The sequence below is a fragment of the Pipistrellus kuhlii genome, unplaced genomic scaffold, assembly GCF_014108245.1.
Source record: "Pipistrellus kuhlii isolate mPipKuh1 unplaced genomic scaffold, mPipKuh1.p scaffold_m20_p_1, whole genome shotgun sequence".
NCBI classification, from domain to species: domain Eukaryota; kingdom Metazoa; phylum Chordata; class Mammalia; order Chiroptera; family Vespertilionidae; genus Pipistrellus; species Pipistrellus kuhlii.
The window spans coordinates 9,961,908-9,985,185 of record NW_023425404.1 but is presented as its reverse complement, the minus strand read 5'-3'; the positions used below and the strand labels follow the sequence as shown (position 1 = coordinate 9,985,185).

General features: G+C 52.1%; 1 protein-coding gene across 5 annotated transcripts in view; it reads left to right on the top strand.

Moving 5' to 3' along the window:
• TMEM63C (transmembrane protein 63C) overlaps positions 1 to 23,278 on the top strand; it is a 59,069-nt gene that overhangs the window by 20,142 nt on the left and 15,649 nt on the right. For 3 of the 5 annotated variants that reach the window (XM_045577849.1, XM_045577873.1, XM_045577934.1), the window contains exons 3-13: positions 7,137 to 7,199; positions 9,809 to 9,959; positions 10,453 to 10,532; positions 10,954 to 11,035; positions 14,386 to 14,423; positions 16,832 to 16,974; positions 18,388 to 18,436; positions 20,264 to 20,372; positions 21,596 to 21,669; positions 22,274 to 22,354; positions 22,468 to 22,591. In XM_045577849.1, the coding sequence (XP_045433805.1) occupies positions 9,810 to 9,959; positions 10,453 to 10,532; positions 10,954 to 11,035; positions 14,386 to 14,423; positions 16,832 to 16,974; positions 18,388 to 18,436; positions 20,264 to 20,372; positions 21,596 to 21,669; positions 22,274 to 22,354; positions 22,468 to 22,591 (930 nt within the window). In that variant the 5' untranslated portion in view covers positions 7,137 to 7,199; position 9,809. Of the gene's footprint in view, positions 1 to 7,136; positions 7,203 to 9,793; positions 9,960 to 10,452; positions 10,533 to 10,953; positions 11,036 to 14,385; positions 14,424 to 16,831; positions 16,975 to 18,387; positions 18,437 to 20,263; positions 20,373 to 21,595; positions 21,670 to 22,273; positions 22,355 to 22,467; positions 22,592 to 23,278 lie in introns of all 5 variants that reach the window. The other 2 variants (XM_045577910.1, XM_045577899.1) reach the window with 2 other exon arrangements.

Genomic DNA, 23,278 nt, shown 5'->3' with positions numbered 1-23,278 from the left:
CACCCAAAGAGTCGAGGTGTCCCTAAGGGACACAGACGGAAATGCTACATTATGGCAGGCTGGCCCCCACTTGCCCAACTGAGGACTGCACTGGGGGGACAGAACCCCCTCCCCGATCACTGAACCTGGGCCTTGACGCTGTGGCCAGCACCATACCACATCTGGGGAGGGAAGGACAGGGAGGGACCACTGGCTTCTGAGCAGAACCCCAGGGGTCTGGCAGTTACCGTGGCCACATGATGCAGGTTAAAGCCTTGATCTTCCTGCACCAGGCTCAGCCAGACCCTGAGGGGAGGGAAGAGAGGGTGAAATCAGATTTAGGCTTTGAATCTTTCTGAGTAGGCAGCCTGTACAGAATCCCCAGGCCCCTGCACTCCCTCCACCCCATTGACAAGTTTGAGCAGGAGCTGGTCAAAATAGGGCACTTGAAGAGGGAAGAAAGAGCTGATGCAAAAGAAAGGAGGAAAGATGGTTGTGTGCAATCCTGGAAATAGCAAGCCTTCCTTTCTAAATATGACTGTTTCTAATGATAAACAGTAAAGCATGTTCATATTGAATAATTTTTCAAATTCAGAAAAAAGGTTTTAAAAAAAAACACACAACCATATTTCCACCACCTAGAGATAAATGGTCTTTTTTCCTACAGGTATAATTTTGTTTTTGTTGTATTTTTTTACTCTTTCTTTCCCTTTTTTGTTTTTAGAATTGAGAGCATCTAGTTTAACAGCATCCTATCGTGCTGTTACTTCCTTGTCTTTTTAGCACAAGCGGGAAGTCACCCCTCCCCTGGTGCCTCTGAGTCACTGCCCAGCTCCCAGGGGCGTGGGCGTCAATGGCGTCCCCACAGCTGCCTCTCCTCCTGCCTCTGGCCCCATCTGGCAACTATTACGGCTATTTGCTTACTCCGGGCCATGGGCAGAAAGGCATGGGCACCCGGATGGAGGTGCAGGGTCTTCAGGGCAAGAAAAGGAGCCTTCCTGGCAAGGAGAGGGGTGAGGTGGTGAGGGGGTGAGGTGGGTGAGGGGGAAGCCCACATTCTCAGCTTCCAGCTCAGGTTCAGATGGCCACTGTCTCCCCTTGCTGCGCTCCAGCTCCCTCTGCCCCAGCCTTTCCTCCCCGTTAGTGGAGAGTCCCTGAGAGGTAGTACAGATCTGAACCCCAGAAATGCAGCCCCCTGGAATGGGCAAAGCAGCTCCGCCCCCAGAAGTGCCTCAGAAGCCCCATGAGGTAGTGGAGCCAGGCACTCAGATTCCAGGCCTGCCTCTGTCCCTCTCCAGCTGTGTGACTTTAGGCCCACTCATTAACCTCTGTGAGCCTCATTTTCTCTACCTGTGAAGTTGGGATACTGATGCCCACCTCTTAGGCTGCTACCTCTCAGCTTGCTTGTGAGGCGTCCATAATGGTCAGTGAGATAACCATAAGGAGGCACCCGATTACCATTCCTGGCCCATGCCAACGTCCATGTCTTCTCCCCCTTATTCTGAGGCTTTCCAGGGGCTGTGCCCACTCTGGCCTGGAATGTGTTCCCAGCACTTCCTGTCAGCGTTTGCTCTTCCCCATTTAGCTTCTGCCTTCAGCCTGGGGGCACCGTCCCTGGAGAGAACTGGGGAGTCAAGTGTCCTGGGTTCAGGTCCCACTGCTCAGTGGCTGCCTGACCTGGACTAGTTACTTTCCCTCTCTGTGCCCAAGATTCCCCATCCATAAGACAGGATATTAGCAAAACCATCCTGGTCTTTGTTTAAGAAGCAAGAACCACTCTAAGAACTTTAAGCAAAGCGGAATTTAAAGCAGGGAATTCTGTGCTCACAAAGTCATCAGGAGAGTTAAATTAGGGGTCTTCAGAACAGAGCGGAACTGCCGCACCAGACAGACAGCTCCTCAGCACAGCCTGGATGGAGCCTCGCCTGCACGCTAGGGTCAGGGAGCCCCTGCAGCCTGCACCACCATTGCCTCTGGCTCCTCATCCACCCCTCGCCCTCCAGGACCCAGAGGCTGGGCATTGGTCTGCCTCAAAGAACTGCTGCCTCTCCTCGGCATTGCGGGCCCGCAGAGCACAGCCCAAGCAGCGGGAAGGAGGCCGCCCTCCCTTCCGCCTTATAAATCTGCCTTCAGTGCATTTAATGGATGGAACCCACTCTGCAGTCAGAACCCCCGCTGCTGCGAGGGAGTGCTGGAAATGTCGTTTTAACTTTCCAGCTTCTGCAGGAGAGCAAGGCACATTAGAAAGAGGGGGGAATGGATGCTAAAGGCCATTGACTAGACCCAACATGCCATCTGATAGGTGCATTAAGAAAGCTGGCGCACTGCCTGGCACATAGAAGTCTTTCATGTTAGCGGCTATTGTTGTTATTGGGCCAGGGGCATCAGCAGGTATGGGCGGGTGCTGCCCACAGAACCCTGGCCAGGAAAGCAGCAGCCACAGCAGTAGCTGCAGCAGGTATGTGGCGCTGTCCCTGGTCCTGAGCGCCCTTCTGGGGCTCCCGGATGCTGGCTGGCTGGCTGCCTTATCGTTGTAGAGGGCTGGGTGGCAAGGTGGAACCCTAGTCCACTCATCCTGTTCTGGGGCTTCAGGGGCACCTGAGGGGGACATTTGGAGCTTCTGAAGGAAGTCTGACCTCAGTCCTAGGAAGAAGATGGCAAAGGCAACATTCAATATTTGTGGTATTCCTAGTTTACCAAAATGTCTCCACATATCTTCTCCTTGAACTCTCACAGCCACCTTGTGTAGGCAGGATAGACGTAATCATATCCATTTTATAGAAGAGAAAACTGAGCAGCAGAAGGTTCAAGTGCAATTAATAAACAATAGATCCAGATTTACCCCCAATCTCCCGACCCCAAATCGTATGTTCCCTCTACTCCATGCTGTGAGCTGGAGAGCAAGACTAGCCTCCTGGGTGTAGCCCTGGATAAAGGAGCATCTGTCTTTCATTGACGCCTACAACATGTTGGTTGTTGTGGGAGGACCACAGTGACAGGGGCCCTGCCATCAAGGAGCCCACAGATTTGGATATTAGCAGAACCTACTCTAATAGAATCAGTAGAACTGGCTGTTCGTGTGCTGGTAAAATGGAGAGAATAGTGCCAGGCAGTGGTAGCAAAGGCCAACTGTGTAAAGCAGGTGGGGATCAGGCACAGACTGGGCTGCTCAGCTCAGGAAGGTTTCTGGGAATATGATCTGAGCTGGGCCCAGGGGCTGTAAATGCTGAGGAGACCAAGGTTCCAGCCTAGCCCAAGAGGAAGTGGCTCAAGCTCAGACAGGGCAGTGCAAGTAGCCCTGAGACATGAGGACAGGACAGAGGGCAGGGGTGGTGCCCCGAGAAGAAGAGGCCATGCCAGTGACCTCTGGCAGAGGGAGAAATGCAAGAATTTGCGGATTCAAGTGAAGAGGATGTGGCCTCTGTAGGTCTACAGACAGATTTCCCCAGACTCAGCTGGGAGTGTGGGAGGGGAGAGCCTCTAAGACAAATGTGTCAAACACAAGGCCCACGGGCCAAATCCATCCCGCCAGGCCTTGCAATGTGGCCCGCACCGCGCTGTCATCACTGCACTCCGCTGCGTTTCCATCACAATGACAGTTTATGACTGTTCAGTAAACCATTCGGCCCGCAATTTAGGCTGGATTTTAGATTTTGGCCCCTTCTCTGATTGAGTTTGACACCCCTATCTAAGAGGAGGCTATAAGGCAGTCTCATGAGTGCCCCATTGCACCATGGTTTAAAGCAGCAGTGGTCCATATGTCTCAAAGGTTGGCGACCGCTGGTTTAAAGGACACTGAGTTACCATCCTTTACCCCAAAATCTTTATCCCCCCTCCTTATTTAGGGGGAGTTAGAAAACATTTTATATGTCTAAGAACTCCTTGTTCAAATGCCAGTAGCTTTCATAATGTTAAGCTGGTGTTTCTCTATGTTGGATGTACATAGGAATTGACTGGAAATTTTCATTCTTAGAGTCTGGAGTGGGGTGTGAGTATCTGGATCCACTAAACACCTTCCAGCTCATTCCAGTACCCCACCCTACACTGAGGACTCGCTGATCCGAGCCCAAGAGCACTGAATGGGGAGCCATAAATCCAAATTCTGATCCCAAATCCACCACTTACCCCAGCCTTAGGTGAATCTCTTAGCCTACTGGCAACCCAGTTTCTGCATATGTTAAGTTGGGCAAACCATTCTTTGGTGTGAAGATAGGAAGAGATTGGGACCCCAGAGCAGTTTAGAGTGAGGAAGGGCTTGCTGACACTTAGGAGAAGCTGCAGGGCCAGCTGGTGTGGTGGGTGGGGAGGACATTAACTGGAACCCTCATCACAGTGACACTCCTCTTCTCCAAAGGACCTGCGAACCTGGGCCACCGAGCTGCTGTCCTGGTAGGGGGCTGGGGTGTCCGATCTGAGAGCAGTGGGCATGAAAGCAGATGTGAGGAGCATCCCAGAGCAGAAGGGGAGCTGGGAGGGGGTGCCCACGGCCAGGAACTCCAGTTTATGTTCTTAAGGTCCAGAACCATGGGAAATAACCTTTTCTGTGGTTAACAAAAAGGTGATGAATTATTGAAGAGACAGAGAAGGTCATGTGGTAGCGGGGGTGGATGCAGGTGCTCTGGCATTGTGAACTCTGGGGGACAGGGTTAGGGGAGATGGTGGGTGTGTCCTCTCATTTGCTCTCCAATAACAGCAAAAATAGAGGCAGCAGTCCCCAACCAGCTGCAGTTTGTGGGGTACTGGATGATTCTTCCCATACTCTCCATCTTTCCTCTGCTGGTTCCAGAACAGAGTAGGTGGAAGGATACTAGGAATGGTCCAGTCTGGGCTAATATCAGACACACACAGTTCTCAAGGATAGTGCAGAGGGCTTTATATGAATTATTTTATTTCATGTTTACAATGACCTGTGAGGCAGTACAGTTATTATCCCCACTTTCCAGAGTTGGACACTGAGGCTCAGGAGGTCTGATGGCCCATGATCACACAGAGCTAGCAAAAATGGATCTAGGATTTAACCCATTTGGTCTGTTCCAAAGAGCCCACATCTCCCTGACACCCTGAACAGCCTCCCTGAGCTCTGATGTGAATGAAATTCACCGCCAAAGAGAGGCTTTCCCTGATGCCCCCATCTTCCCACCCCATCCCCACTACACCCCCACAACAGACAGATCGGTGCCTCTGCTCCATGTTCCTTTAACTGGCTCAGATTTCAAGCTTCCTTCTTTCCAGTGTGGTGCTTTGATCACCAGAAAGCTTCGTGTTTCTCTTCTTCACACTCAAAAGCTAACTTTCCCTCCAGAAGGCATGGTTTAGGGGCGAAGAGAAAAGGTGGGGTGCTGTACTAGATTTCCATGGCAACAGTTTTTCTCATTACTGTCTCCACTTGTGGCTTGAGGAGGGTGTTAAGATGGGGGTGAGCTCTCTTCTCTCTTCTCTTTCCTCCCTTCAGGCTGGGCGGCCAGGGGAGTGGAAGCCATGCCCTACCCAGCCTGCTGGATTGACTCCACCATTTCAAGTTTAGACGCTGGGACCTTGTAATGGGGGTCCTCCAGGAAGAACAGCAACCAGGGCCAGACCTCCCAACAGCAACCCTCCTCACAAATCCCAAGGGCTGTGAACCTCATGTTCATTTTCATAAAAATATATTTTATTGATTTTTTACAGAGAGGAAGAGAGAGGGATAGAGAGCTAGAAACATTGATCAGCTGCCTCCTGCACACCTCCCACTGGGGATGTGCCCACAACCGACGTTCATGCCCTGACCAGAATCAAACTTGGGACCTTTCAGTCCACAGACAGATGCTCTATCTCCTGAGCCAAACTGGTTTCAGCAAGGACCTCATGTTTATATTATATCTCCAGGTCTATCCAAGGCCTGGCAAGAGCAGCTACACAGTGAATTCCTGTTAAGGAATAAATGAGCAAAGGAACGAGCAAACCCGTGAGCCATCCCCCACGCTAGCCCCGAGTCTTCATTTCCATTTTCCTACCATGCCACGCTCAGTCTCCCCTCTGGGCTCTGCCAGGCTGCTGCCCTCTACCCACACTTCCCCACCGCATTGGGTTACTTCCGGCACCTGCTCACGGCTCCCCCTGGAGGTCACTTCCTTGCAAAAGGCTCCTCTGACTTCTCCCGTGGTTCCCTTTACCCCAGATCTTGGTTAGGGGGGCATGTAGTAGCCTTTGCCTGCCCACTTGCATGTCTCCTTAGCGAGCCTCACAGCCTCATGTGTGTGGGAACCAGCCTTCCAGGTCCCAAGAGCCTGGCATGATGCCTGGCTTGGTTAGGTACTCAACTCTTCTTTGTGGAAGGAAAGGGGAAAGGGGAGGAGGAGGAGGAGAGGGAAGGATGCTTTTGGAATGGGAGAGGATGAGGGGGTGGGAGTTGAGTGGAAAAGAGCAGCATCCGGAATGCAATCCTCCTTCTCGGAGCCAGATGGGTGCCCAGAGCTCTTCAGTCCAGGACCCCTCCCCCCTCTGCCTGCATAGTATTAAGCAAATAATATCGCTTGGTGTAGCAGTTCACCAAGTGCTCTCACATCCTGGGCCTGGGCCCAGTCCCCAGACAGACCCGAAACAGGCACATAAGCCACTGGCCTCGTTTTAAAAGTAAAGATTCAACAAATGGAGCTGGGACCATTGGATAGCCACATGGCAAAGGGTGAACTTGGACTCTGATCTCATATCATATGTAAAAATTAACTCAGAGTGAGTCATAGACTTCAATGTAAGAGCTAACATTATAGGGTTTTTAAAAAGTTGTCTTTATTCTTGAAAGTATTACAGACATTCCTCATTCTCCCCCCCCCCATTCACCCCGCTCCTGCCCCCCTAAAATTATAATATTTTAAGGAGCAAAATCTTTAAGACCTTGAGTCAGGCAAAGATTGCTTAGATATGTTATCAAATGTATGGTCCACAAAAGAAAATTGGATGAATTGGGCTGTGGCAAAATTCAAAATCTTGATGCTTCCAAAGACACTGCGATGAAAATGAGCAGACTGGGAGAGATGATTTGTAAAACATGCGTGTGATAAAGGATGAGCTTCCGGAGCATAGAGATGAGGAAAGGGGCCCTGAGGGATGTCGCTGCCAGAGAAGAGGCCTGGGTAACTAAGTCTCCTGCTCTCCCCACCGTATTTGTTCCTTTGCAGCAGCCGGGTAGCTGAGTGGAGACTCCAGGCCTGAGTTGGACCCTTACTGGAGAACTGACCCAGGTAATAATTCTCACCAAGGCCTTCAGACCTGCCAGATTCACTTCCCTCCTCCTTTCCCCATCTGCTTTCTCGGCGCGGGCTCCCCCCAGTGGCCACCAGCAGAACTGTAGCTTCTGCTGCAGGTCACCAGCACCATAAGCTGGATGGATGCCTACCGCATCCACCAAGAGTCCCCAGAAATGCCATCCCTGCGACTCCGACCCTCTGGCAGAAGGCGGCTAAAACGTACCATGTTCCATGTAAACTACTACAACTTAACATTTTACTAACCGTGTTCGTGTAAACAAGTTAACCAGTGACCTGGTTATAATAAAACAGTGGGCAGCCTAGGCAAGAAGGGGAGCAGAAAGTAGGGAAACCTAAGATAGACAAGAGGCTCCCTGCTTCTATTAGAGGCTGCTTTGGAGGGGAGGAGGGTGACTTTTGTGCTCTTTTTCCTTTTTCTCACTGTGCCCTTACTTCCTTATTTTTGTGAGTTAGGACAGTAAGCCCAGTCTCCCAGGATACCGCCCATCTCCTGCATTCCAGGCCCTTCACCTTTATTCCCTCTCCATCACTACCTCCTAACTCCCCCTGGCTCCTGAGACCATTCCACCATGTCCCCTGGAGCTCTGTGTCCGCTTTTCATTTTACAAACTCTTACGTGGAACCCCCGGTGTTCCATTGGAAGAGTCCCCACCCAACCCATCAGCACACCTTGTTAGCTTCACCTTCAGAATAACTCCAACACCTGACCACATGTCACTGCTTCTCCTGCTTCCATCCTGATCCAAGCTGCCATTACCTTCTGCCTGGATTACTACAATTCCCTCGAATGGACCTCTCTGCTGCTGCTTCTCTGCTTGCCCCCACCCCTTTTATTCCCAAGACAAGGATCAACCTGTTGCCCTAGCCAGTGGTCAGCAAACTGTGGCTTGTGAGCCACATGCGGCTCATGAGCAGCGGTTTGCTGCTCTGTTGACTAATGAGTTTGTCGACGACTGCCATAGCTGGTTTGCCTCAGTGGGCAGAGCATCGGCCAGTGGACTGGAGGGTCCTGGATTCAATTCTGGTCTCAAGGGCACGTACCTCAGTTGCAGGCTCAATCCCAGGCCCTGGTTGGTCAGGGTACATGCAGGAGGCAGCCAATCGATGCTTCTCTGTCTCTTCCTCCCTTCCACTCTCTCTTTAAAAAATCAATAGAAAATATATCCTCAGGTGAGAGAAAAAAGTGAATCTGTTAATACAAAACTCATTTCATGTCACTCCCTGGCTCACCCCCACCCCCTGTCCCTTCTCTGCCCTTCGTTCTCCCCTGTCCAGCCACCTGGGCTATTTGCTGTTCCCCATCACCCGGCAGCATTGGCTCTGCCTGCAGTGTCCTGTCCCCCGTAGCTGCATGGTTTGCTCGCGCTCTTTGAACTTTGTTTAAAAGTCATCCTCTCCGTGTGGCCTTCCCCAATTGCATGCTTTCCAATTCTGACCTCACCCTCACCCCTGCACTGCTGCTTCTCACCAGAATCCCATGAGGGAGAGATTTTATTTGTCTTGTTCACTGATAATCACCAGCATTAGTCTTGCACAAGGCAGTTGTCCACTAAATATTTGTTGAATGAATGAATGAGCCTACTTTTCTTGAATGAAAACGAAGAATGAGATGAGGTCTGGAGCCCAAACAAATGATCTGTTAAAATCAGGACAACTTTGCAGATAAACCCAAGCAGCTCTCAGTGGCCTCCAGTTTTTACCCATGCTTTCCGCTCCTATACATGACTGAAGAGCACGAATCCAGTGACCATGACCCCTGTAACTGAGTCTTCCCAAAATGCTCAGGCTCATTGGATAGGCAGGTGCTGATCTCCTGGGTTCAAGGTCAACGTTAGACAGTGACATTTACTGAGCCCATTCTTACCTAATTTAGTCTTTAGAGTTATTGCCTCTTCTGGGAACTGGATCTGAGACTTGTAGGATGGTAGAGGTGAGCACCAGAGAGTCCTGTCTGGGTGGGGGTCCCATGAATGCAGTGGCTCCATCCTCTGAACCTCCTATTTCCGCTCAGATCCGATCCACCTTTATGAGGTTTGATCATTTATATCCAAGAAAAGCTTTGCAAACGTAGAATTAAGAAGACCGTTGCGATGTGCATTTTACAATTATTTTTAAAAAAATATACTTTATTGATTTTACCCAGAGAGGAATTGAGAGAAACGTCGATGAGAGAGAAACATCGACCAGCTGCCTCTTGCACACCCTCCACTGGGGATGTGCCCGCAACCAAGGTACATGCCCTTGACCGGAATCGAACCTGGGACCTTTCAGTCCGCAGGCTGACGCTCTACCACTGAGCCAAACTGGTCCCGGCATTTCACAATTATTTTTGTAAAGGGATCAAGTGGTGCACAATGTACACGCTCCTTGGCAAGCTGGGATACTCTGCCGTCGTGGCCCTGGGTTCGAGGATGTTGCTCTCTTACAGGGTGGGGCTGCGTGCCATCTCAGGGCAACCCCTCTGCTTCCATCAGTTCCCAGCTGGCACCGGGTACTCGGTGCACCTCCCCCAACACCTCGGCAGGCTCCCGCGTCTTGCAGAGAGATCCTGTGTCTGTCCTGGGCACCCCTCTGTTCCCCAGGATGGCTGCCTCGCCGGGCCACCTGAATGTGATGGAAAAGATGAAGAACATATCGGAGAGCGACTGCTTCCGCACCCGGAGCACCGTCCTTCAGGGGCAGCCCTTTGGCGGCATCCCCACCGTGCTGTTCATCAACATCATCTTGTGGCTGGTGAGTCCCGGGCCGGACTGTGGGCAGACAGGAGGTCTCAGCTGGGGGCAGACAGTCCCCCAGTGATGCCACGGTGGCCCAGCTGTTCAATGGACACCAGCCACAGGTGGGGACTCCCTGAATGACAGTCCCACCCAGGGTGGCCCGGGGTGGGCCTTGGGGAGGAGGAGCTGGGAGAATAGGCTGCCTGGCAGTGCCCTGGGCCTCTCCTTACTGATTTCTTCAGGGGAGCCTTGCTTGGTAGTTCGAAACATGCCCCAGTGCCTTCATTCAACAAACTGAGCATCCACTCTGCACCCAGAAGCTGCTGGGCACTGGGCTTCCAGAGCAGGAAAGGCGTGCCTCCCCGACAGTTGGCTGCCTCCTGGGGGCGTCTCAGGACCTTGGGGCGTCTCAGGACCTTGGGGCAGGGCCTCTGCAGGGAAATGCTGGGGCCGGTCTAGGGGAAGGCATCACATGCTTCTTGACCCATCTCTCCCTTCCTGGCCTGCAGGTCATCATTTTCATTTACTCCTTCCTTCGGAAAGCTGCGTGGGACTATGGGCGCCTGGGCCTGCTGATACACAATGACAGGTGAGGAGGCGCTGGGGTCAGGCATTGCTTGTTCCCTGGAGAACATGCTCTGACCCGCGCCCAAGCAGTCAGCAGGCATCACGTGTCAACGGTGGCATCTCGTCCCCCATCCCCTCCCCTGGCCTGCCCTGCCCCTCCCTACACGAAGGCTACTTGGAGGGCTACCATCTCTGGGCACAAGGCCACTTATTTCTCAGACTCAGGCTCCCTGGATCCCCACTCCCAAGATGTGTTGGGCGCCTGGAAGCAGGGGTGATCACCATGTGTTCCCAAAGCTGTGTGCTCACCAGACGAGCTCAGGTGTGTCTGCTGCTGGGCAGGAGGTGACTGCAGCCCTCGGCCCAGGGAGCAAGAGGGCAGTGAGGCTGGCACCTGAGGCCTCTCCTCTCCTTCCTGCCTCCCAATGCTTCTCCTCTGGCAGCCTGGCCTCGCTGATCCACGGGGAGCACAGCGAGAAGCCATCTCCCTCCGACGTGCCCCTGGAGATGGAGTACAAGGACAAGGTAAGTGCTGGCAGGCCTGGCCGGCGGGGTGGGGGGTCCTGGCTCAGCAGCAGCCCTACTGTGTGCAGGAAGGAACATGGTCCTAATTCAGGGCTTTGAAAGTCAGCCAGCCCCGCCCACTTCTGGCAATGTGACTGTCGACACGTGCCTCGGCTTTGCCAAGCCTCAGTTTCCCGGTCAGAAAAAATGGAGATCGCAGCCGTACCTACCTCCTAAGGTGCCAAGGAAGTAGGAGATGGTCCTGATATTGTAAAGGGGCTTTAGAAACTACTATGTCTATTCTTCCCCAATCCCCAATCCTTCTCCAAGCCCCGATCCTGCCCCAAGCTCCCACTCGGAGCCAAGGACTCGCCTCCTTCCTCACATAGAAGATTCGAGATATCAGGCAGGGCCTCCCAAACCACCGTCCTTCCTTCTCTTTCCTGTGGAATGCCAGTCTCCCGCTGGGGCCTGTTTGTTCATTCAGCCAGTTGCTGGGAGTGCCTGCTGTGGGGTCAGCCACAGGTCCGGAGGCTGGGCACTGGGCAGTGAGTCACATGGAGCCTGTCTTGCCTTATGGCGCTTCCTTCCTGGGTGAGAGGCAGACAGAGGCATACAGGGCAGTGGCATGTGTGTGAAGGAAAAAGGGACAAGGAAGGCGCTCAGCCACGATGGATCGGAGCTGGAGTATCACAGAGGGGGTCAGGGTGATGTGGGGCATAAAGTGACATTTGAGCAGCATTGACATGTAGAGAGAGAGGAATTCGCGAAAACTTCCCTAACCCCAAAATGTCCTGTCTCCCCTGCCCTGCCTCAGCCGGCTGTGTGTGCAATAGTTTCTCACCTCCCATTCACCCCGCAGCTCCCCCGAATATGGCTTCCACCCACATCACTCCACAGATGGTTACTCTCCCTCCGCGGTGCCCTGGTCCCAGACAGCCTCAAGGTCATCATGGTCCCAAGGCGGGTGGTCCAGGAAACATTCCTCAGTTCTTGTCTCATCTCCCAGAGCAGCTGACCCTATAGCCCATCTTCCCGTCTTGAGCAGGCACTTCTGATTGCTCCTGTCGACCTCATGCTCTCTGGGTTTTCCTTCTACCTCTCTGTCTGTCCCCCCTACACCGGGAGCTCCCACAGTTGAACCCAGACCCTCTCCTCCTCCCTCTCTCACGGGCAATGTCTGCCCACTCATAACTTCAGTTGCCACCTCTAAGTGGGCTCCTGCCCTATTTATCCAATGGCCTTCAACACATCTTCACATTTATCCAATGGCTTTCAACACAGCCCTGGCCGGTCTGGCTCAGTGGGTGGGGTGTTGTCCCAGGCACCAAAGGTTGTCAGTTTGATTTCCAGTCAAGGCTACATGCCTGGGTTGTGAGCTAGATCCCGGGGGGGGGGGGGGGGGGGGGGAGTGTGTAGATCCCGGGGGGGGGGGGGAGCGTGCAGGAGGCAGCCAATTGATGCTGTCCTCACATTGATGTTTCTCTCTGTGAACGAAACATCATTAAACATATTGGTTGTTAGAGAGAGATGTTCCTCTCTAGCAACCAATAAATTATTTTAAAAACTATATCCACATGCATATTGTAAAGGCATCTTATATTTAATATGTCCACATATGCCACGATCTCCCTCCCTGGCTCCCAGGTCTCAGACTCTCCCACCATCCACCAGCTGCACCTCCTGTGCTCTTGCCCAGGCCCCTGGGCATGGCCAGTTCATGTGTGGCTTTGACCTTCTCGGCTTTGTTTTCCTCCACCTCTGCCCCATCCCCATCCAGGCCTCTGCCAGTCTCTTGCTCGGGTGACTGCAGTGGCTGTGACTGATCTCTAGGTCCGCACCGGCCCTGGACCCTATCGAGAGTGACCCACGTGAATGGGGTCGCCCGTTCCCCTGCTAAAACTTCCGTGGCTTCCTCATGCTCTTGTGCACCTTGACCCCATGGTTTGGCCTCTTGCCCTCTTATCAGTCTATCTCCTTCCAATTCCTTCACCCCTGCCCCCCCCCCCATCTTTTGGATCAGAGATGGGGACTGTCCAGCCCAGAGGCTGTATAAGACCTGCAGAATCATTTGGTCTGGCCCTGCCAAAGCATTAATTAGGGGTGAGTTAATTCAATGTGTGACCAAAGGTAGCAGGCTGATTTTCAAGTTGATAATTTTGTATGGCTGGCAAATGATGTTATGAATATCCAAATGGCCCTTGGCAGAAAAAAAGGTTCCCCACTCCTGCTCTAGAGCCTCAAAAGTGCCACCTCCCTCCCCTGCTCTTCCCTCTCCACCCTCTCTGAGCCAACACACCCACCTTTGTTAAATTCCAGCTCAAGTACCAACTCCTCACCCATCAGGGTCCAGATCCTTTGCTGTATAATCACAGGGAAAGCACCCCTTTTCTTCAATGCCCCTAGCGAGGTCTGTACACCCACCTCGCAGCCCAATGTGGTGCTTCCCAGTGAGAGCCAGTGCTGACCTGGGCCAGCTCTCTGCTGTCCCAGCGCCAGCCCAGCCCGTGGGGTATTAGGACCTGACACGGCTCTAGCTGTTGGATCCTATGGGTTAAGTAGAACCATATTTCTTTCCAACTCATCGCACCAAGAGAGCGGGTCCCTTTTCCTGCCGGGATCTCTCGATGAGAGTGGGAGCCTCAGGCAGGTTCCTCTTCTGCAGAACAAGGGCAGTCACACCTGCCTTGCCAGGTGGTTCTCAGGTTTACTTTTAGAAACAACACTTTGGTTGTTTTTTTAATTTTTGTATGGTGACAAAAATCATTTCCTTTTTAAAGTATTAAGAGAAACATTATGGCAGCTAAGGGGCAGTCAAGCGGAAGAGAGTAGAAGTTCATTTGACAAGGAGGAAGAGTGACATTTTCCAAAGTGCAGGGACTCATACCCATAGCAATCCCCTTAGGAGAACCCTGATTGGCCCTAGTTGAGTCATGCTCCTGATGGTCACCTGACCATGTTGGCAGCTGCCTACTTGAAGGACAGCCTGGGCCCTAGGCTACCTGCATGGGGGGAGGGGGAGCGGGGAGAGCATTTCCCAGAAGGAATCATTGAGGGGCAGATGGAAAGCAGCTGATGTCCACCCCAGAAAGAGTCACTTCTCTCCCTCTGGCCCACGCGACATTTCCTGTAACGGGATGCCAGGCGACAGGAATGCCAACTCACTCACAGGGAAACATCTCCCTCAGCAGTCACCACCGACCCTAGACCCAACCAGCCTTCCCCCAGGACTCAGGCTCTTGCTCTTGCCGGGAAGGAGAGCCGGATGGACACTGCCTGCTGCCTGAGATGCGGTGGTGCCTGGGTTCCCAGAGCTGGGTGGGGCTGGCCCAGGCCTGAACTTTCTCATGTTTCCTTTCCTTTTCCCCCAGGGCTCTTACTCCTGGTTCTTCAACACCCTCACCATGAAGTAAGTGCTTGGGGTTTCTGAGCCTGTGACAGCAGAGCAGCCTTATTGGGGGAGGCTGGGCAGAGTCTCCTACCTGCATGCTGGCCTGGGCCTGAGTTCTGTGTCCTCACCCCTATACACCCCTCCCCTCCCCATTATGGCTCAGGCAAAGGATGCTCTCTGGGGTAACTGTGGGTGACAAGGGAACAGGATGTGGCCCACAGCCCATTTTATCTCTGCCCCAGCCCTCAAGAAGGGCTACTTCCACAAGCTTATAAAAATGCTTTCATAAACACACCAGGAAAAGGACAGCCTTCCCCAGTGCTAATTGCTTTATTTCTGTGACTATCATTCATCAAATTTGTCAGAATGGGGGGAAAACCCACCGGGCAAAAGGGTGGGCTTCCTCTCTCAACCTTGGCTCCTGATGGCAGAGGGACAGGCCCTCGCCCTCCTCACCTATGGGATCTCATTAGCGCCAGACCCCATCTGGAGGAGACAGACCCCTAGTGACTGTTGTCCTGATTCTCCCATTCCAGCCAAACACTTTAGTCAAGCAAATACTTTCCAGAGCTCTGTGGCCTGCTGCATATGTATTCATGTGCGCACACACACATGCACGCATGCACACAGCTCTGACTCCACCTCAGAACCCTGCACACTCCTGGGCTCTCCCTAAATATTCCCATTTATCCTGCCTTTGGTCCTTCAAACCCCTCCTCCAGGGCCTTTTCCTGCCTGGTGATGCCTGCCTTGAGCTGCAACCTCACTGCCTGCCTTGCGCCCCACCCTCCCAACCTCAGAGGCCACCTACACAAGGGGAGGCCTGCTAATTTGCTTCTTTGCAAAGACTCAGAGGACTTCTTTCTCATGGGCCTCCCCACCCACCATTCAAGGGCTTTGCTGGGAGCATTCGCACATTGTCCCAACCCCCAACTGGGTGAACCACACCAGGGCAGCTCTCTTTCCCCAGACTGCTGAAGGGCCCAGGAACTGTGGGAGCACAGGGCTACCTGGCTGGGCCTAGGGAATCCAAGCCAGGCTTAGGACCAACAGCCTCTTGTGTTGAACCCCAACCCCACTAACGGGGAGTTCTTCAGGACATAGGCCTCCAGTCTTCTTTCATGATTCCTCTGAGTCCCCAAAAAGTGATATGGCAAATTTATGTGTGATTCAGGAAGCTTAGTCACATTAGGGGTTGGGGGCAGAGGGGAGACTTGTGCCGCTTGTAAATTTTTTATTGAAGGATAACATGCAGGAAACTGCACAGACGGTAAGTGTCCAGCTCAATTATCACAGAGCAAAGCCTGTGCAAACACCATCCTGATCAAGAATTAAAACATTGCCAACATCCCAGAAGTCCTCTCCTGCTCCCTGCCAATCAATCCTTATCTCCTCCCCCTCTATAAAGTCACCAGCACCCTGTCTTCTAACTACAGTTTAATATTGCCCATTTTTAAACTTTATCTATAAAATCACATGGGATGTATTGTTTGTGCCTGGCATCTTTCACTCAATATTGTTTTTGCAAAGTTCAGCTATTGTCATTCATTTTTATCTTTGTATAGCATTTTACTTTATATCTATATAATATCTACAATATATATATCTATATCTATATCTATAGCTACAATAGACAGATATGTCACTACATATATATCTCACATATATGCATAAATAATGTATCCCTAAAAATGTAGGCATATACTTTGAATAATTATGAAGGCAGTATATATTAAATTACATTTCATTTAACAGCTATCAGCTCTTAAAGTGTGTATACATTTTTTTGGACACTCTGTATATCTCACAATTCTATGTCCATTCCACCTTTAATAGACATTTAGGTTGTTTCCAGTTTGGGACTAATACAAATAATGCAACTATGGAATCCTTATACGTGTCTTTTGATGCATAGGTGCATGCATTTCTGATGGATATAAACCTAGGAATGGAATTGCTAGGTTGTAGGGTCAGCATATATTCAGTTCCTAACTTTGGCCAATCTGGCAGTATGGAGTGATATCTCATTGTGGTTTTCAGTATTCTTTTTTAATGTAAAGAATTAAAAGAAACAACATTTTAAAAGTAGGAGGCATCTTAATGGGACTAGTGGTTTGTCTGTTGCCTGCACCATAGCAAGCACTCACAATGCTTGAAGACACAAGACCGAATGAATGCCTGATTTCAAGAGTGTTCTGTGTTAAGTGCGGCAGAGCCTCTGTCTTTGCTATGCCTGTGAAATTCAATGAAATGCGTTTCAGGCATAACAGAGGCCTTAAAAAGAAGAGTGATGTTTCAAAAAAATTCAAACTTCAGGTTAAGGTAGTAATCTTCTCTCCCTTTCCTCTACCTCCCTCTCCCCACCCCTGACTTAAGCTGTGGCCACATTGGCTCCTGATGAGTGTCCTTATCTATGTCTCTTCCAGGAACAGAGATCTGATCAGCAAATGTGGAGATGATGCCCGCATTTACATCATGTTCCAGTATCATCTCATCGTCTACATGCTCCTCCTCTGTATCCCCTCCTTGTGCATTATTCTGCCCATCAACTACAACGGCAATGTGCTGGGTAGGCAGTGCTGAGCAGGCCCTGGGCTTGGGCCACTAGACCTGAGAGGCAACCTGGTAGGCGGGACAGATCGTAGGTCCTGCGGGTCTAGAAATCTTCATTCTAATTCCATTTCTCAGAATTAGTTACATGACATAGCAATTTATGCTTCTGTTTTCTCACCTGGGGACTGGAAATGATACCTCCTTTGTCACAAGTTTAACCTAAAGCCTGGCACCTAGCAGACATCCAGGAGTGATTCAGTCTAGGACTGATTGAACCCACCCCATATTGCACCTGGCCAGGTGTTCCTGGAGGCCCTTTTATGACGTCAAGTCCCTGAACCTCAGTTCTTCCTTTATCCACTCTGATGGACAGATCTTAGGTGCAGAATTTGTCTCATAAGGCGTCCTCCCACACTTGTTATAAAACAGAGTAAGGCCTTTTGACAAAATAACATTGTGGGTGACGGCTTAGGCTTCAAGGACAGAAAAACCTTGATTTCCCAACTTTGACCCACCTCTGCTTCCCAGAAAATACTTTTGTTCGATCTAGCAAATTATTGGATCTTATATTTGGTAAGTCAGTTTCCCCAGGGCTCAGTTTCCTGGACTGTCATGAGGATGAGATAGAATGCGTGCTGAGCGCCTGGCTCAGTGCCTGATGTAGTAGGTACTTAGTGAAATAAATGAAACCTCAGCCACGGTTTCATTTAGAAATAGGAAGATGGACAGAGGTGTAGGAAGGCTGTACAGTGAGGTGGTCTAGAATAGCACCTTCAATGTCCCGGTGACGGCCTGCTTTACCCTCATTGCTCAGGTTTCCACTTATTTCTCCCCGGTCCAGAGGCAGACCTCAATGAACTCAACATAGCACAGTGTCCATGCCTTCAAATACCACTACCAGAGCAAACAACTTCTGACTTTGTCTTCCAAGAGTCTCATCCTAAGCTAGTGTGTTGGCAATGACGTATAACACAGGGTTTCTAGACACATCTCGCGAAACCTGGATATGTCTAAATGGACAAACACACTTGGGCAGAAGGATTGTCTCTGTCTGAATGAGGGAGCATCACATTTTCTAGAGTTTCAGGTCCTTGCCATTGGTAGCAGTGTTGCTAATGTCATCATTCCACTCATGGCTGGTCCCCTCAACAAGCATTGTAGGGTGTCCGCTATGTGTCAGTTGTGCTCCGGGGATGCCACACCAAGACTCAGTCTTGCTTGATGGCCACGGAGCCCCCATCAGCAGGTCCAGGGAAAAAAAGAGGCCTCTGCCATTCCTGTTGGAAGTTGGGGACAAGCTCTGGGGAGCTACAAGGAATAGCAGGTCACAGGCCAGCATCCCTGGGCACTCATTGGAGAACCTTGAATTCTGTCTCCCCGTGGCAATCAAGGAGCCAGGCTTGAGGTCAGCAACTTTCTTCTCTTGCAGACTGGCATAGTCACTTTGGTCGGACCACCATTGCCAATGTCTCCACAGAGTAGGTACCTGACCCTCTTACCTCCCATTCTATGGGCTGGGGGTGTTGGTGGGGAGAGAAGGTTCAAGGTGAGGTACATAGCGTGGGCACCATTTTGCTGATAAGAAAGGCCTGATTTCCTTGGGAACCCAGGCCCTAAGGGAGATGCCAGTAATTATATTCTCTTGGTGGGGCAGAACTCTTGGTGCCTCAGTGTTCCCTACAAAGAGTGGAACTACCAAAACCAGCCATTCCTGAACACTTGGAAAGAAGCCCCTATTTGCTTAGTCAGTTTCCAACAGGCAAAGACCCCATAATAGCCAACAATTAAGGTATTGGTTCCCTGCCCACAAATAGGGCCAGGTAGTTGAGTGAAGCATAGACCGACCTGGGTTCATGTCCTGCCTCTGCCACTAGCTTACCTGGGTCTGGGACGGACCCTCAGAGCTTCATCCCTAGTTTGTGGTGGGCAAAGGGCTGTTGGACATGATCTCTAGGCCCTCTCCAGCCCTCATAGTCCAGGAATCATGGGTTTTAACCTCAGCCAAAGCAGTGGGTGGCCAAATCGATTTGTACTGAGCCCAGTGGAGCCCTGCTGGTCATATTGAGAAAATCGTTGCCCTAGGTATCTTGGCCAAGTGTGGCCAGCTTCCTGAGAAAGCAGAAGCAGCCGTTCCACCAAGTGTGAATAAGGGTTCACACACTCCTGCCCTACCTTCCCTTCCCTACTCCTCTGCCTGTGCCTCTGCACCCCTGCAATGCACCAAACTCCCCAATCAGCAGAAGAGGATCATGGTCTCCTTCCTCCTCCCTTTCAGCCATCTCCTCCTGGGATGCCACCAACCCCAGAGCAGAGCTTACCAGCTTCTCCCCAGGCCATCACTGGTGTGAGGAACTACACTTTCCTGGCAATTTTATATAAGGCAGTAAAGTGTCTTCAGCATCCATAAATCCATATTGGCAGAGAGCTGGAATGTTCCTTAGAGACCACATAATCTTGCCCCCTCATGGGAAACTGAGGGTCGAGACGTCCAGCTGGGTGGGGAATGTTAGGTGGATGTCAGGCACCAGGATGAGTGGTGAGGAGGTATTTTGAAGCAAGACAGCCTTTTTCTCCTCCTACCACTCCAAATAAGGTGGGTCCTATTTCTGAACAGCTATCCTGGCCAGTTGCCTGGGGCCAGCATCACGTGGGCCCAAAGCCCAAGTGCTACCTACCACTCTTCTTGCCCCAGGGGAGGTGTCGTGAATCCGAGGGTCCTCCTACCTCCAGGCCTGCAGATTCCCACATCCCAGAGTTCGGGTAGCTGTGGGGATCTGAGCCACAGCCACTGGCAGCATGACATAGCGGTAAAGAGTCCAAGGGCTGCTGCTATGGCTAGGAGGAACTTCAGGCAGATCACATATCACCCTGACCTTCAGGGTGACACCAAGATAGTCACCTGGTGTGAGAATCTAGTGAGAAATGTAGATAAAGCATCTAGTCCCACCCTGGATCTGGCATATAGTAAGCACTTAATGAATGTTGGCTTCATTAGCTGGAACGGGACACTTCCTCTAGCCATTGCTGTCCCTTCCAAGGAGCCAAGTGTCTGGAAGCAATGGAGGGATGTCTTGAGGAGACTGTGGGTGGGAGAGGGGTGCCCTGGGGAGACTGGGTGAGAGAGGAGGTCCTGGGGAGACTGTGGATGAGAGAGGAGGTCCTTTGGGAGACTGGGTGGGAGAGGAGGTCCCGGGGAGACTGGGTGGGAGAGGAGGTCCCGGGGAGACTGTGGGTTGGAGAGGGGGTCCTGGGGAGACTGTGGGTGGGAGAGGGCATTTCAACCTCCTGTGTCTCCCCCCTGGCAGTAGTAAGATCCTGTGGCTGCACAGCTTCTTTGCCTTCTTGTACTTCATCATCAACCTCTTCTTCATGGCTCATCATTGCTTAGGGTTTATGCCCAAGAGGAGCTCTAAGGTAAGTGAAAAGAGCTGCCAGAATGGCTCCCTTCCAGCTGGAGCCCCTCCCCAGCTGGACCTCCCACCCTCAGCCTCAAAGGCTTCTCAGCGGGGCACATTCTGCACCCAATGGGGAGAAGTCTCCCCCTAACCCTCTGAACTTCAGTGGTTGTGAAACCACTGAATCACTTCCAAACTGGTTGGTGAATAGCTGCTCCCTGGTACCTCCCAACCCTGCACCCTGGCTGCCCGTCCCCTCTCTAGGGACCCCTGGACCTCCTCACCATCTGAAAACTCCAAAGTTAAGAAACCCCTGGCCCAGCAGGGCCTGGCATCCTAAGTGGCCAGTGACCCCTGCTGAACTGGGTAAATATTTTCACTAGCCTGGCCCACTCCAGCCATACCCAACCTCCTTTGCCTTCCAGAGTCTTCCTAAATTCAGAAACCCTATGTCCTGCCCCCGTGTCTCCCCACTGTCTTAGTTTGGGTTATCCCTACCCCATCTCCCATGAAGACCCCACAGACCCCGAGATAAGGATCTGAGTAGCTTTGGTTTATTTGGGAGGCGATCCCAAAAAAGACCACGGGACCCAAGGGCAGTGGGACTTGGAGGAAAGACTTCTGTTGAAGAGGCTGGAAGAGGCAATTCACGACTGTGGGAGCCGACCCCTAATCCCATGGGAAACTCTGAGTGTGTGCCCTAGAGTTTCTCAAGCCAGTGGAGATCAGTCGGGTGCATTTTCCCACCTATTCCCTGTCCATCGCTGGCTGGGCGCAGTGTTTGGGGCTTTAACTCTTCACTCCTTGCTCTGCACGTGGGCTGGGCAAGCTGCCAAGGTCTGGAAAGAGCCCCTGTGTTCGCAGTGCTTGGGGGTCTTTGGGATGTGAGGCGAGTGAGGGGCGGTGGGCAGGCACTGCAAGGGGAGGGGCATGCAAGTGGTGTGGCTCCGGTGGGGAAGGGAACCAGCACAGAGGAACATCCCTGGCTCCTCGCCCTCAGCCTTTCAAAGGTTCGGTGGAGTGGAATCCACTCCTTCAAGGCCATCCATACTGAAAAACTGATTAGCTTGGCCTCACCCCAGAACCCCAATCCACATACCCCTAAAAGGTCACCCCAAAGGCTTCTGCCTGCCAGGCATGGTAAGTAGCAGGCCTGCTCCAGATGCTGCAGGGCCCCCGAAGCCCCAGGCATTCGGGTCCTGAGTGAGCAGTCTTCCTTCTCCATGTAACTTCCCTACCTAGGTCAACAGAACACTGATGATCACCTATGTCCCCATAGAGATCCAAGACCCTGATCTCATCATAAAGCATTTTCAGTAAGTGGGTTGGGTGCATTGAGCATGGATTGCCTCCTCCCAGTAACCCTGCCTGGATTCTTATGTGGGTAATGAGTCAGCACAGGAGGGTGAGGGGAGAGACACCTCAGGTGGTGGCTCGCCCTGGACTGGGCTAAGGATCATCCTTTCAGAATGGGGGAGTCTTAGAGCTACAGCGGGGTTTCTAAAGTCAGGGGTTCCCTACATAATATGGGTGTCAGGGGGAGCTAGTTTTCCTTTACCTCGTTGCTCTAACTATGAGCCCAGGGTGTTCCTGGGCCACAGTCACCTAGGATAGGTCATCTTGGGGCATCTTTTGTGACCCAAGTGTCCAGCCTCAGAAGCTAATTATCTCTCCACGAGCAGCCATTCGGCTCTGCCCCTGGGCCCTGTTCTTGGTCATCTGGGAAGGATGTGGCAAATCTCAGATTACAGGGATCAACCCCGAAGTGTAGCTTTAAGAGCAAGAGGTGGATTCTTCATCCAAGACCCAGGAACCACAGACAGCTGAGCCCCCAGCTCTGTGGGCTGTAGCTCTGGCCCAGGGTGGGGTGGCACATCCTCAGCCCCACAGCTGGCTCAGCATCCATATTTGTGGCTGCAGCGAGGCCTATCCAGGATGCGTAGTGACCAGAGTCCACTTCTGCTATGACGTCAAGGACCTCATTGACTTGGACGATCAGAGGTGAGGCTGCAGCGAGACGTCTACATCTGGGGTGGGGATGGAATGGGAGGATGTGGCTCCGCTGGCCCCTGACTACAAGGCCCTCCTGCTCCCCATTTCCTGCTGGCTGACAGGCGCCATGCGATGCGGGGCCGCCTCTACTACACAGCCAAGACCAAGAAGCATGGGAGGGTGATGATCAGGATCCACCCCTGTTCCCGCCTGTGCTTTTGCAAATGTTGGACCTGCTTCAAAGAGGTAAGTGGCACAGGTATCCGGGGACACAACAGAGGAAGGGCTTGGGGCCCTGGGTCTCCAGGCTCTGTCCAGGGCTCAGGAAGTGGCCCAACATGCACCCTCAGGCCCCAGGCCCTCCCTTCCTCCCCACCCTTCTTGCCTCCCTTAGAGAATGTAGAGGAGGGACCAGGGAAGCTTGCTCTGTCCCACTTCTAGTCTTGGATGGGAGGACCAGAAGGAAAACAGCAGGCTGTTGTAGCCTGCCAGGCCTCGGGCTTTCAAAGAGATAGGACAGGAACACTTGAAGGCAGTGGGCTTCATCTTATCACCCATCCAATCTGGCTAGAAGGCAGCCTCAAGCCTCGAACACCTACCTCAGGGCAGCACTGAGCTCTAGTCCAGAGAAAGAATCAACCCCCTTTCCCGAAAATGCTGCAAACGTACTCTTTCACTCCTCTGGAGTCCACCCAATGTCCGAAAGCACTCACTCCTAACCCCCAGCTGTGCCTCACCTTCCCCAGACCTAGAAGCAGGGAGCTGGTTTTAGAGTCGAAGCCTCTTCCTGTTCTAGAGTTGGGTCCTTTGAGCCCAACGGGGTCCTGAGCCAGGCTTCCCTGGGAGCTGGGGATGAATAGAGGCCTGGGGCCCTCTGCCCCATGTCCATGCGAGACCTTTCTAGGGCTCTGCCCCCGGCTCTGAGGGCCCCTC